Source organism: Hippocampus comes, unplaced genomic scaffold, assembly GCF_001891065.2.
Source record: "Hippocampus comes isolate QL1 unplaced genomic scaffold, H_comes_QL1_v1.1 scaffold136, whole genome shotgun sequence".
NCBI lineage: Eukaryota > Metazoa > Chordata > Actinopteri > Syngnathiformes > Syngnathidae > Hippocampus > Hippocampus comes.
The window spans coordinates 1212533-1225215 of record NW_017805840.1 but is presented as its reverse complement, the minus strand read 5'-3'; the positions used below and the strand labels follow the sequence as shown (position 1 = coordinate 1225215).

General features: G+C 42.5%; 2 protein-coding genes across 3 annotated transcripts in view; both read right to left on the bottom strand.

Annotated features, from left to right (window-relative positions):
• LOC109526661 (mitogen-activated protein kinase kinase kinase kinase 3-like) overlaps positions 1 to 5766 on the bottom strand; it is a gene marked incomplete at its 3' end in the record, with an annotated part of 16660 nt that extends 10894 nt beyond the window's left edge. The window contains exon 1 of the mRNA XM_019888087.1: positions 5490 to 5766. Within this exon, the coding sequence (XP_019743646.1) occupies positions 5490 to 5588 (99 nt within the window). The remainder of the gene's footprint in view (positions 1 to 5489) is intronic.
• A 1976-nt stretch (positions 5767 to 7742) lies between these two features.
• On the bottom strand, positions 7743 to 12342 carry thumpd2 (THUMP domain containing 2). 2 transcript variants are annotated; one of them, XM_019888166.1, is made up of 11 exons: positions 12115 to 12342; positions 11479 to 11617; positions 11147 to 11407; positions 10677 to 10783; positions 10141 to 10218; positions 9979 to 10031; positions 9802 to 9889; positions 9449 to 9520; positions 9229 to 9343; positions 9034 to 9154; positions 7743 to 8955 (listed from the first exon to the last, which is right to left on the bottom strand). In XM_019888166.1, exons 1-11 carry the CDS (start codon positions 12223 to 12225, stop codon positions 8673 to 8675), a joined length of 1428 nt encoding a protein of 475 aa, XP_019743725.1. In that variant the 5' UTR covers positions 12226 to 12342; the 3' UTR covers positions 7743 to 8672. The 2 variants fall into 2 exon arrangements, with proteins under 2 accessions (XP_019743725.1, XP_019743726.1); XM_019888167.1 differs by having other exon boundaries at positions 11192 to 11407.
• Between the last annotated feature and the right edge of the window lie 341 nt (positions 12343 to 12683).

The window sequence follows — 12683 nt, the reverse complement described above, 5'->3', positions numbered from 1 at the left end:
CACACACACACACACACACACACACACACAATGTTCGCATTCTGGATTTAGCATGTAGCTTGTGCGGTCTAGCATGTAGCTTATGCGGTCTTTCATTTGAATAGCCTTGGAGAAGCTTGTCAGTCAAATTCAATCAACAACAACAACAACAGTGGTTAACACAAATTTGCACTTGCCTGACAGTTAAACATGTTAAGGTATCACTAAAAACCGTAACATGACGAGAAGGAAAACAAATACACTTAATTAAAGAAAAAATAACAACTGTATCCCCACATAGCATTTAGCTTGTAGCTTATGGGGTCAGCCATTTGCATAGCGCTAGAGAAACTTTGCTCACACCCGTCATTAGCACCTTGCCCACAATGTGCGTGTTTAAAATACCCGGTGAACAGTGGTGTACCCGTGTGGCATTTTGCCCTCCTGTGACTAAATCCGAATGCCCGCTTGGCATTTTGCATCTTTAGTGAGGCAACCCGAAAGGAAGGACTTAGACGTGTGGTCAACATAGTGTGACTGAGGCCATGTTTTCCCACAAAAGGAGAATGGTCAGGTGAGCGCAAGGTTAAAGTTCATGCCAAGAGCAACCAAAAGCGGGTCAAAGACCAATGAAGTGTTCGGTGGAACTGAGGAAGAGTGAGAAAAACAGGATGGATTGCGGGGCGCACATTTCAATGTGCGAGCGACCCGACGGCCATCTGCGCGGGGGTTTGTGACGGGACACAATCGGCTCGGTTTGTGGGCGGGGTCACGCCACAAGCCTTCTGCGAGGTCGCCGTCCTCTTGTTGGCGCGGCGTGGAACAATAGGACACGAGGGCCCTAGCGCACACGCCATAAAGGAAGCCGGCCGGGACTGTTGCATTCCTGCGCCACGGTCGTCCAGATGTCTCCCAAACACACAAGTAGTCCTGGTGAGAGGAAATTGCTGCTATAAGCGCATTCTAACTGCTACCTGCTTCAGCCTTGCATTAAAACCAGCAGGACGCTGCACGCCGAGGCTCCAGATCGTCCCCTAAATGGTGGAATTTTTCTCATAAAATTTGAGACAGCGCAGGTAAATTTTCCACCTACTTACGCCTGTGCGACCAGTAAATTTGCATTAAAAAAGTTTTTTGTTTTTTGCAATGACTATTTTTGGATTATTTTTGGTTTCTGACAAACCTCTGTTCCGCACTTCAATTTATCAGTACTACAGTGAAAATGAGTGGAGTCAATACTTCCATTGCAGGTCAACTTACATTGTGTGGTCCTAAAATTTCAGGTTCGGGGCCACCGTGCTCCTATTTAAAAGAAGAAAAGTTTGGAGTCTGGAGTCCTGCCCACACCAGGGCTGAAGGATTTTGAAATCCAATCTAATTTCCCCTCCCCGTATTGTAATCAATTTATTATGCAATTCTTTTTTTCAATCACATGTATTTTGGTTAACACACGAACAAGCCGCCCCGCCGCATTGAATTGTGCTTTTCACACCAATTTTGTGAGCCAAGTTTTTCTCAGTATACATCGTACACTGAATCACCACCAACACACTAATTGTGTACACATTGATCACACAGACGTGGCCGAGTAACCTGAAGAGCTCACACAAAAGTCAAGCCATCAGCTGGTGCGCAGTGAGAACGCATCGTGAGAGTAACTCACACTGTTCTGTGGTTCAAGGCAACAGCTGTCGTGGAAAATAGGAACTGACTGAGACTTCAACTTTGAATGCTTATAGCCCACTAATGCTCTGATCCTTTACGCATGAATACGCTAACAATCTATAAGGGCGTTGAATGACTTTTGATCTAAAGGCCATTGTGCGACTGGACGTTCACAATCCAAAGCTGTACTCGTCGTCGCCTTGCGGGAACAGGAACGTCATCCCATTCAAACATCGGACTCAGCGTCGCATCGCGTCTGATGGTTAATACTTGAGAGGAAAACAAAGAGTGCAGTTAGTTCGTTGAGGGTGTCGTAAATCAAGCGCGACGGAGACAACGAAAAACACTAAATAAGTGTTACACGTAAATGAAACTCACGGCATATTCAAGCAAAGTTTGTTCCGTTTCTGAATAGCCCGTACAGACATTATCAAGTATCTTTTCAGATTGATCGCGGGTGATACGGCAATGATATCATCAACGCCAGGTGCTAACACAACAGCCACTTTGTTAGGCCGTAAAACAGCCACAGAAATGTGGGAAAAGGTCACCCGGTGTCACCGTGCCTCCAAGGAATGAGACACAAATTCCGAGTGACTGAGTACAAAATGCAAATTCTCAGCATGCACATAACTGGGGCTCAAATTGGGGGACGGCCATGTGTCGGGGGGCTCGTCTTGCTCTCGGTCACCGGTGCTGCTCCTCTGATGCAGCGCAACAAACAGGAGGAGAGAACACAGCAGTCGGCGTCACGCGTTGCTTCCTGTGCAAACATTCCGATCTGAGTCGCAGATTTTCACACAGCGGTAGAGCCAAATTTAGGCATCAATGAGGTTTACCCAGTGAGCCGCCTGCCGCTTACACAGACGTCCCAGTAATGCGGAGGGGGTTTGCGTTTGAATCCCCCACAAGTGTCATGCCATCGATCGGGCTCACCCGTTGACCGGATTTGGCCGCGTGAAGTTTGCAGGCCGTACGCACTGCGACGTCAATTTCAGTCAACAGCAGGTGGCAATTTCGGAAAAAACAAGTCAGCCCCGACATGGCAAAAGACGAGTGGATTTTTCTGCCCATATCTTGTTCCACAAACACAATATTGAACAGAATACCGTGTTTAGACGAGTGAGGGTGCATTGAGCAGGTGACCGCAAAGACAATTTTTGACTTGCCTTTTTCCACTTGAAGGCGATAAATAAGTAAGTCCTCCTCGCCAGTAGTTGGCGCTACACTGCGGCGGTTTGACACTGGCAAAACATCACGTGCATTAGAAAGGGAAACAAAAGGTGTTTGTTCACAATTATCTATCATTGTGTGAACTGAACTTTTCATGTTTTGTTGTTCAAGTGGTGATCCCATCCAGACTCCGCATTTAGTCAGACCGTGGTTATCGGAAAATACCGTCATATTGCTAGTTCACTGTCATTCGAGTTCAACGATACCTTGACATACACTCGCACCACCAGCCACAAAAAAAATGCAAATTAATAAGTTGGTGTATTTGCAAGTCAAGGTATCACTGTAGAAGTAGAAGTTACACATTTCAATAATACAAAACAGTTTTGATCAAAATCAACAAATGTATAAGAGCTATCCAGTCTGCAGCTACCATGAGAAGCACTTTTCAGAAAAGTCTTGTCCAAGGTAAAACACACATGCAGGTAATCCTTCAATGCAGTCGAGTGAGGTGCACATTACGAGAGTTCTGTGTCCAAAATTTGAACACTGACAGCTCATTATTTCTCAACATTTGGTAATAATAGTCCAGGCAACAACGGCGTGCAAAGTGTATGATGAACTATTACATGATAACAGGTCCAGCGCGGGGAATAACAAGTTTGTCACAGCCCGAGTGGCTGCAACAAGCCAAGATAAAGCGTCTAAAATTAGAAACCCACATGATCTACTCCAGCAGGAGAGGCATGTAAGGTGCCAAATAGTCAAACAACAACAACAATGTTGCTAAAAATCAGCATACAACTCAACGGGTACCCAGCAGTCAGCCTGAGAAATCTTGCGGTGGCGTTTGATCAGCGTGTCGACCGCAACAAAGGAGTCCTGGAAGTGGACCAAACATCATCAAGTGGTATTAAGAGTGTTTAATATTTCATAGAGTCGCACTGTGCCAACGGTGACTGTAGTTTAACGGCCAGCAGAATGTCATTGTGAAACAAACAACCACATAGCTGAAACTTTATACGAAATGCCTTCGCAATTCAAATTGTGTAATCTTGCAGTGTACAAACTGCACTGCAGGACATCAAGAGCTCAGTCTGATATTTTGACATAAACGTAAATAAATATGAGCATTACAGTGGTGTCATGAGATAGAAGTGACCCGATTTACAAAGTGTTTCAAGACACTAGCTGTCAAACTAAACTTAAAACTGGGAGGAATTTAACATTGTGTATTTAAACCACAAGCCCAAAGTCACGGCGATAATACCATCACACATACAGCACATTTGACAATAAAGTTGTATCCAATCCAATCCAATCCAATCCTTTGGTCTGCTAGCTTAATTCTAATGCTAACACAGAAAAGGGAAAACATAAAACCTTTTTGAGCAACTAATATTTAAGCAATCAGTGCAGTGCAAAAATAACAGTCCTCAATCATATATTATTTGTCCTCTGCAATGAGCTGAACCATGATGCCCAGATGTCTATCTGCAGAACAGTACATCTGTCTGGTCATATACTGCTCCCAAGTGGCTAAGGCGACCAAATATGATTTTATTTATTACTGTATGGTTTCATGAAGTACAGTTATAGACTGATTTTTTTAAAAAAATAATTTAAGTGTTTTGTTGTTTTCTGTGTGTGTATGGCTGGAACTGATTTATGATTTTTTTTTCATTTCAACTGACTTGAGATACGAGTGATTTACAATGTGAAGGTGTAGACTCCTCACAGTAAACACTCAATGTATAATTTACAAGGCATGCTGACATTATTCTCAAATAGGGTTCATGATTAAACGTACACTTACAAAAATAGCAATAACAGCGCAACAACTCCCAAAGTTGATTTTATTTAAACTGTCAAGATATCAAAGACCATCTTGTCCTGGGGGTCTGTTTCCAAAGCGAGGCCTGGCTGATTGTTGTGTACAAAGATAACGGACATAAATCACAATAAAATCAAACAGACGATCTATCAATGTGTAGTTTACATGTGTAATGCGTAAAGTGATTGATTTTATAGTGAAACAAGGGGAAGGAGAGCAAGAGGTGTTGCTAATGTTGTTATCGTAGCTTGTTGTTGAATTAGCTTCTTTGGGGGCGCTCGCGGCAGCTGTCAGCCGGGGGGTCGAACTTACTTCATTTTACCGGCAGCTGTACTAAAAGGTGAACTGGCTGGTGCATCCCAGTGAATATTCGAGAAGCAAAATCAACGCTCGTTGTGATTTTCTGACAGTGTTTTCCCCCAACGGAGCAACCGATGTTAGCATCGAGACGCTAACGCAAATGCACTGAGTCCATTTTCGGACAGCTAGGTTTTTACATGTGTGCTATGTCGTCTTCTGGCGTATTTTTACTAAACCAGGCTCCGGAAACGTTGCACACGCTGATATTATAACAAACATTTATTATTTTTAATAAGGTGGTGTGTGACAACCACATCCAGGCATATCGGTGGGGTTAGCATTAGCTTCATTTGACGCACTTTTAAAAGGCTTCAAGTAGTGAGAATGACAACGTTTGGCCTTTACAAATGAGTGACTTTGGGGGGCAAAATCTCACATTTTATTAGATTTACCAAAAGAGCTCAACAACTATGGATGTCCGATAATGGAACCCGGGGTCGACAGAGATTCTTCCCCCACTCGCGCTGCAGCTTTTTACCTTGTACACATCTCCGTAGGTGCCGCTTCCTATCCTCTGGATCAGCTCGAAATCCTCCTGCGGATTGCGGCGGGACAGGTCGACACTGGCGTTCATCATGGCCAAGTGCCACTCAGGGCGCCAGACGACGCGCGCTGTTGACGGACGCCGACGACGTTATGTACGAACTGGGATAATTGTCAGGGAGAAAAAAAACATATGGAGTCAGAAAATAGCAGCCCGAGCCCACTCCTGCTCCAACATGGCGTCCACTGCGCAAAGCGCATGCGCAGTGGACGTGCCCTCTTCCATGGAGCCTTGGCAAGGCAGACTCACGAACACTTAAACCGCGCGGAAACGTTCACACACGCACGCGCGACGTGCCCTCTTCCATGGAGCCTTGGCAAGGCAGAGACTCACGAACACTTAAACCGCGCGGAAACGTTAACACACGCACGCGTGCGTACACACATCGACTCATTTCCAAAATGTTAATTTTCATTGAATGTAGGAGTAAAGAATTTATTTTTTATTTTTTATTATAATCAAGGTTTTTTTTTATCCCCATATCTTAAGTGCTTAATTGTCAGTGATTCTTAGTGGGACATGCAAGGTTCCCTCGGTGATACACAAATTAATCAATGCTCAAGTACAGTTCTGTTGAATTTTACTTTTAAGAGCAAAGCAGCTTGTTTTAAACATTTTTAAGTACAGGTTTTATTTAACTTTTTTTTAAAATAATGATCACGAAGGTGGGACCTGAGAGCAAAGTGCTTTTTAGGCAGTGCTGTGTATGATGTGAAAAGAGAATCCCTGGCCCAAGTGTTTTTTCAACTTGCAGTTACCAAATCTCTTACAAAATAGGCCTATATTGTCTCAAGATTGTTAGGTTTTTTTTCTTGTTTTCTGAAAACATTTAAATATAAGTTAGACCAGTGATTGCCAACCAGTGCGTCGACGCTGTGAGAGCTGTGGTGGAAAAATGGGTATTAGGCTGTATCTCGGTAAATTATAAATTTTCACTTAATTGCTTAGAGCTTCATATTTATAATCTTATCTTTGTCAATACATCCGGAGACTTAATAGTGACAGACTAATGGGGTAAATGACATCGGGCTAATGTGTTTTGTTAACCCATGAGCCCTCTTGTGGTCAAACTTTTTTTTTTCATGTAACGTTGCCTCAGGTGACCCTCGCAGCGGCAGGTAGAGTGTAACGTCAGACTGGGTCACTGCATTGTGAACCGGTATTCTGAATGTGACCGAATCTGGATCCGCCCCAGCTGCTTGGTTTGAACTGCGCCACGAGCCACAGTCGAAGCCCATAAGCGTGACGTGCCATGTGTCTTTCACCGGTCAGTTGTCATGGGAACAAGACGTTCTGACGGCGATGCTCATTGAGACCACGCGACATCCATAGTTGGGAGCGGAGACAAAACAAACGCGTGTGAATCTATAAAACGAAATGAAACAAAAAGTTTACACCAGTCAGAGGAAAGTTTTCAATCATGTCGGACTGATAAATGTGCCGACATGATTGGGTGGATGTGACCCATTATTCTAGATGCAGCGATTCAATTGTCGGTGTGCTGGCATCAAAAATCACAAGTGATTGGCTTAAGGAGAAGTGAAAGGTGGCCTGGAAGTTAAATAAGCCCGGAGTGTGGCCGTGTCTGGCCCTTTCACGGTCCAACTAGGCTAAGCGGGGCTAAACGCTGGCAGATGGCAGCATTGTGATTCAGCTGATGGGGGTCAGTGTGTGAGCACTGCAGTGCAACGAAATTCCACGCTCGGAAGTGGCGCGTTACCCTGAATAAAACGGCCTTTGTTTTCTTGTCAGTGCCCCATATACTGTACCAAGAAGTTACTTCATACTTCATCAAATACACACGCAAGCACATGCTGAAGACTGGGAATGCGTAGTTAGCGTTTCACTTGGGGGGCCGTTATGACTGAAGCCATGTAAAGAAGTCAGGAATAACTGTTGATTTGGTTTGGTAACAAGAAAATGTGTCGAATATATCTCTTATTACATATGAGAATTTAAAGTTTTGGTAGACATTTTAGAAAGGATCATGGAAGTTGACATGTTTGAGGTGCTTTTGCGGGCCACATAAAATGATGTGGCGGCCCAGATCTGGCCCCCGGGCCTTGAGTTTGACATCAGACATATGAGAACAGGGACATGATCCAGGTTTTGCAAAGGTGCGTAAAATTTGCGGGAATATTTGAAAACATTTTTGTAATATAGCCCTCCGAGAAAATTGCCTTCATAAGCAGTTTGACTTTTAATTGACATGAAATTGGATTGGGTGTAATACAGGATGTCGATCATAACAGGAGAAAATCTATCGAGATTTTTATAGAGTGGAACATTTCAGTGACTTCGAAGTCCATCACAAATCCCTAGACAGCAGAGTGATGATGAAGTTGGCAATGAGGTGAATGATTAAAACACAGCGAATGCATTGGTAATCATTCACTCAGTCCCTGCTAGCGAATCACTGTATAGCACTGGGAATTTAATATTGTGGACTACATACAGTCGTTCCTTCAACAGTCAAACGACAAATTGATTTTGAACAGGTGTGATGTTAAATGTCTTGGTGCGTTCTTAAATTATCGTTCCTCTGTGTTAAAAACTAAAAGAGGTAGCCAAAAATTGTACTTTAGAATATGACTTAAGTCATACTCCACATATAGACGACAGTATGTACTCAGTGAAAAAAAATCCACTCAAGTAATGACTAACTGTTGAGTAATTTCTGATCTATTATTTAAAATCAGATTAAGAACGTCAAATAGACAAAATATCAAATATGAATGTTCAACTTCAGATATTGCCTAACTAAAACTAAATAAATTGGATCTTAAAAAAACACACCCCAAAAAACAATTTCAGGCCAATTCAGCCAAAAGAAATGGCCTGAAATAAACTGTTTACGTTTGTGAAACGGCACTGTCGCATCCCCCAGGCAGAGATTACACAGAACCAACAAGATCCATGTTGAGTTTTTGTAGGCTGAAATGTCAACATTTTTTTGGCAAACACAGATGACACCACATGACCTTGCGGTTCTTTCATCGGAGTCCAACCATCCGTTTTCAAGAGTGGCCTATCTGTAAGGTTAAGTATAGATTTCATCCAGGTCATGGTTTTGCCTGTTGAAGATAACACTAGTAGAAAATGTCCAGCCCTGATCAATTAATTTTGTGTTTTTATATATTTATGTAAAAGTCCATCTATGGTGCCTAAACTGAGTCTCAGAGTGGCCTGGTGCTCCAGAGACGAGAGAGGGGGGCGCGGCTCGGTCATCAGCCCCATCGGAGGCTCTTCTCCCTGCGTAGGAGTTGACGTGATTTCCTGCGCTCCTTGCTTGTTTGCAGAGTCTTCTGTTCTCGTTTGAGGCTGCGTGAGGAGTTTTTTCAGGAGACACGACAACTGAGGGCTCAGGAGGAGCACCAAGCTTCCGCCCACACGGAGGACTCTGCAAGCACAAGCGTTGTTAAATGACATTTTTTGTTGTTGTTGTTACCAGAATCTGCTTGTCTTGGGTTCTAAGGACCTCTCCATCTCGGCGAGGATGAGCGGCAGACTGGCGGCCATGTCGGTTTTGGTGCCAAACTTCCTGCCGAATGGCAGGTCACAAACCACCGCGTCCACGCTTGCATTCGGGATTGGTATATCTGCCAGAGAACATGCAAGTCTTAGAGAATCAAATTATCGATCGTTTTGTGATCATTTTGGCCAGATTCCTCACTAGTAGTTGAAGCTTTTAAGAGGTGTATTCTGTCTCCCAGCTCCGCGAATGCAACATTCTCACTAGCTTTGTCCAGCTGTCTGTCATCGATGTCCAAACCCAGGAAGCCAGCGAGCTGAAAATCCAATTCACAGAGAAAACAAATGTATGTTATGATCATATTCTTTACATTACAACTGTGGTGATCAACTTGTAGTCTAATAAAGTAATAATTAGTGACCTTGTGTTCCTGTGCTGCCTCTATTAAGATGGTTCCCATACCACACATTGGATCGAGAACAAGGGAACCTGACTGGGAAACACAGCGCACAGCGGACTATTATATGTGGCATATTAATGATCATCATTTTAAAATATTAAATCCAATTTTTTAAATATTTATTCATGCTGATATGATTATCCAGGGATTTGCCTGTGTTCAAAATTGCATGGCGGCCGCCCCCAGCCAGATCGATTGATATCGCTCAACACAGCGTAAAGCTCCAGCTGCGCTGATGGAGCGATTGATGTCACTTAAAATTCTAATAATAAATGGTGCATGTATATTTTGCAAACACTGTAATAATACAGTACCTGAATTTGAGCCAGTTCAGCCATAGCCCAGGCAACTGTGGACCTGAGTCCTGTCGTTTTGATGTAGCATCGATTAGCAAGCGGTAACCTGAGGGAAACAAACACCACTTCAAATCGAAAAATCGAAACACAAAGCATTTAAGGTCTTCTTTTGATGTCAATTCAGCGAGGGCTCACCTGGTGAGCGGGATCCCAAGCAGGCAATAGTCATCCCTCAAGTACACGGTAATCTGCGAGTGAAAAATAAGCAGCTGTAAACACCAAACAAAGAGAACACAAGTGTAATAATAATAATAATAATAATAATAATAATAATAATAGAAATAAACGTTAGTTGACCTCAATCTGTGGGTTCCTCAAATCAACCTTCCAGCCCAACTGTCCACTGAGACTGGTTCCCAACACTTTACTCACCTCCTTTGGACATAAAGAAGTGGCAAATAGGATCCAAAATTAATATTTTAATAAACATATATGCTATATTTGGATGAATTTCATAGTAGGAGTTTTTCAAAGTACTGTACAAGGGTATTAAGATAAGATAAGATAAGAAAACCTTTATTAGTCTCGCAATGGAGAAATTCCCAATTCACAGCAGCAAAGTTATGAATGGAAGAAGTAGAACAACAAAATATAGGAGCTGCTGGTATTGCCAGAAATGTCAGCTTTAAACCTGACTTCCTTTTTCGTGCCCACCCAAATTCATGTGGCTTGGTTAAAATTGTGTGGGGTCCGCCCAACCTTCTAAAACGTTCATCTTCACCTTGATACACACACTTTCTGGTGAAGCCATTCAATGCCATTTGTACAGTGATTCCATCAAGAAAAAAAACCCTCTTTTTAAAACCCCCCCCCCCCAAAAAAAAAGACATTACCTGAACGCTCAGGTGGCGGGATACAGACCCAGAACACTTGCAGCTAATCCGAAAGGAAAATGGGACAGAAGAATGCCGATTAGCCCCTGGTGCTGTTTTACCCCGATCTGAATCAAACAATTAAAATAACAGTTTTTACAGTTCTATTTGACCCACAGATAAAAATTAACGAAACTAATGAAAAGTAAAAAAAAGATCACATTTTCTTTGTACGTATAACAAATATGTAATAACTGAGAACCCAATTTGACCCACTATATTTAAGATATTTTTGAGTTGCATAGTGTAACAAATTCTAAATATTGACTTTCCCGTGAAACAAAGATGCAAAATTGGGGCAGAAATGCTCCATTATTTTGTTATGTTTAAAATGTTTCAATGTTAAACCGGCAGTGGCTGACCTATGAACATTTTTGGTGCACAATAAGCCAAAAACAAACACAACAGGATGATTAGAAAATTATAATTACCATGTTTCCCCGCAATAAAGTCACCTCCCGTGTCGACGTACTCATCTCCACAGTCCATCTTTCTCCTTTTCTTCATGATTTGGAAGTCACTTCCATTTTCCTCCTCAAAAACCTCTTCTTCCATTGTCCTCTGCTCCTCAGCCTCACTCTCATTCTCCTTGTCTGCTACCACCCCCTGCAGGCGCCTCCATGTCATTTCAGCACTGGTCCACTGTTGCAGGTCACCAATCAGCGTGGACTTCAGCACAGAGGCGACTCTGGCTATGAACGTATCATACAAAACTATTAAAGCAAGCATTATCTAGAATGCAATTTTAATGGGTGGTGGCTACCTGGGTTGGCGGGAGCAGACAGCTGCAGAGGAGAGTCTCGCTTCATCAACAAGAAGAGTCTTTCGGCAGACTTGAGCTCCTTCACTAAATTGATGTGTGCAGAGGAGCTGAACAACACTTTACCTTGCAGCCGCTCAATCTGCAAAACAAGCATACGTGCAGTGCTCATGAAGCAGTTTGCTAAGAAAACCATTTTTTCACTTGTAATATAATAATTTCCAAATATAATATTTTTTTCACCTCGCCTCACATATGTGGGGGTGACCCTGTGAACAACAAAATACTGTCATGTGTTAAAAAAAATGAAAATGCAATCCAGATTGTACATCGAATTTAGTTTTTCCCCTTAGGGTTACATTTCTTTTTTTGTTAACTTGTGTATTTTTTTTGTCTTAATTATTTGAAACTTTCAAAAAACACCAAGTACTGTACTTTTTTTTTTAACGCTATGAACGCCTATGTGTCCTTTGTCACGTTTTTTGATTCTGGAGTGCATTTTCGATCGGGATGAAAATGATGATGTCATACTTCCTCTACGTGTATTAATATTTAGGTTCGTTCAACTGGTACAGTACTTTAACTTTTGATTTGAATTTTCTATTAATGTAGTGTACAGTATTTTTTTTCTCCACTCACGTCGTGCGCCGCCAGCTTCCGCGTCACCTCGTCGACGACAAACTGCTCCATCCCGTAACCGTTCGTGCAAAAGTAGCGATTTGGACTCGCATCATTGCTTTTGTTGAACATTGCGCACACTGCAACGTTTCATCTGGCGATAAACGCAGGCAAGAGCTCATGCCTGCCCAAGATGAACCGCCATAACGTGAGTTGGTTTGTTTATCCCGGAAGCGGATATACGTCACCAGGATGCATTTCATTTTCTGTTCCAGCAGGGGTCTCTTTTAGTCAACAGGTAGATTTTCCCCACGTTATTTTACCATGGCCACGTACAAATGCCTTCAACAGAGTAATAGGAGAATTATTTTATTTTATTTACATTATTTTATTCATAAACGAAGCTTCCAAGTTACCCTTTCCCCACTTCCAATCCATGTTGACGTTTTAATACAGTGGCGCCTTGACGTACGAGTAGAATTTGTTTGTAAATTGCTTGTTTAAATAAAGTACCATATAAAAAAACAGCTTCATTTCTTGGGGTTGGATTGTTTGACCTAACAATGTGGTGTCTCAACGAGAAAAAAAAC

Excerpts from the sequence above, each read along its gene's own strand:
- thumpd2 (XM_019888166.1), bottom strand. The coding sequence starts at position 12,225 with ATGTTCAACAAAAGCAATGATGCGAGTCCAAATCGCTACTTTTGCACG. Across the intron at positions 10,219-10,676 it reads CCCGCCACCTGAGCGTTCAG|GAGGTGAGTAAAGTGTTGGG; the intron begins GTAATGTCTTTT and ends TTATGTCCAAAG. Across the intron at positions 9,344-9,448 it reads AGGCAGCACAGGAACACAAG|CTCGCTGGCTTCCTGGGTTT; the intron begins GTCACTAATTAT and ends TTGGATTTTCAG.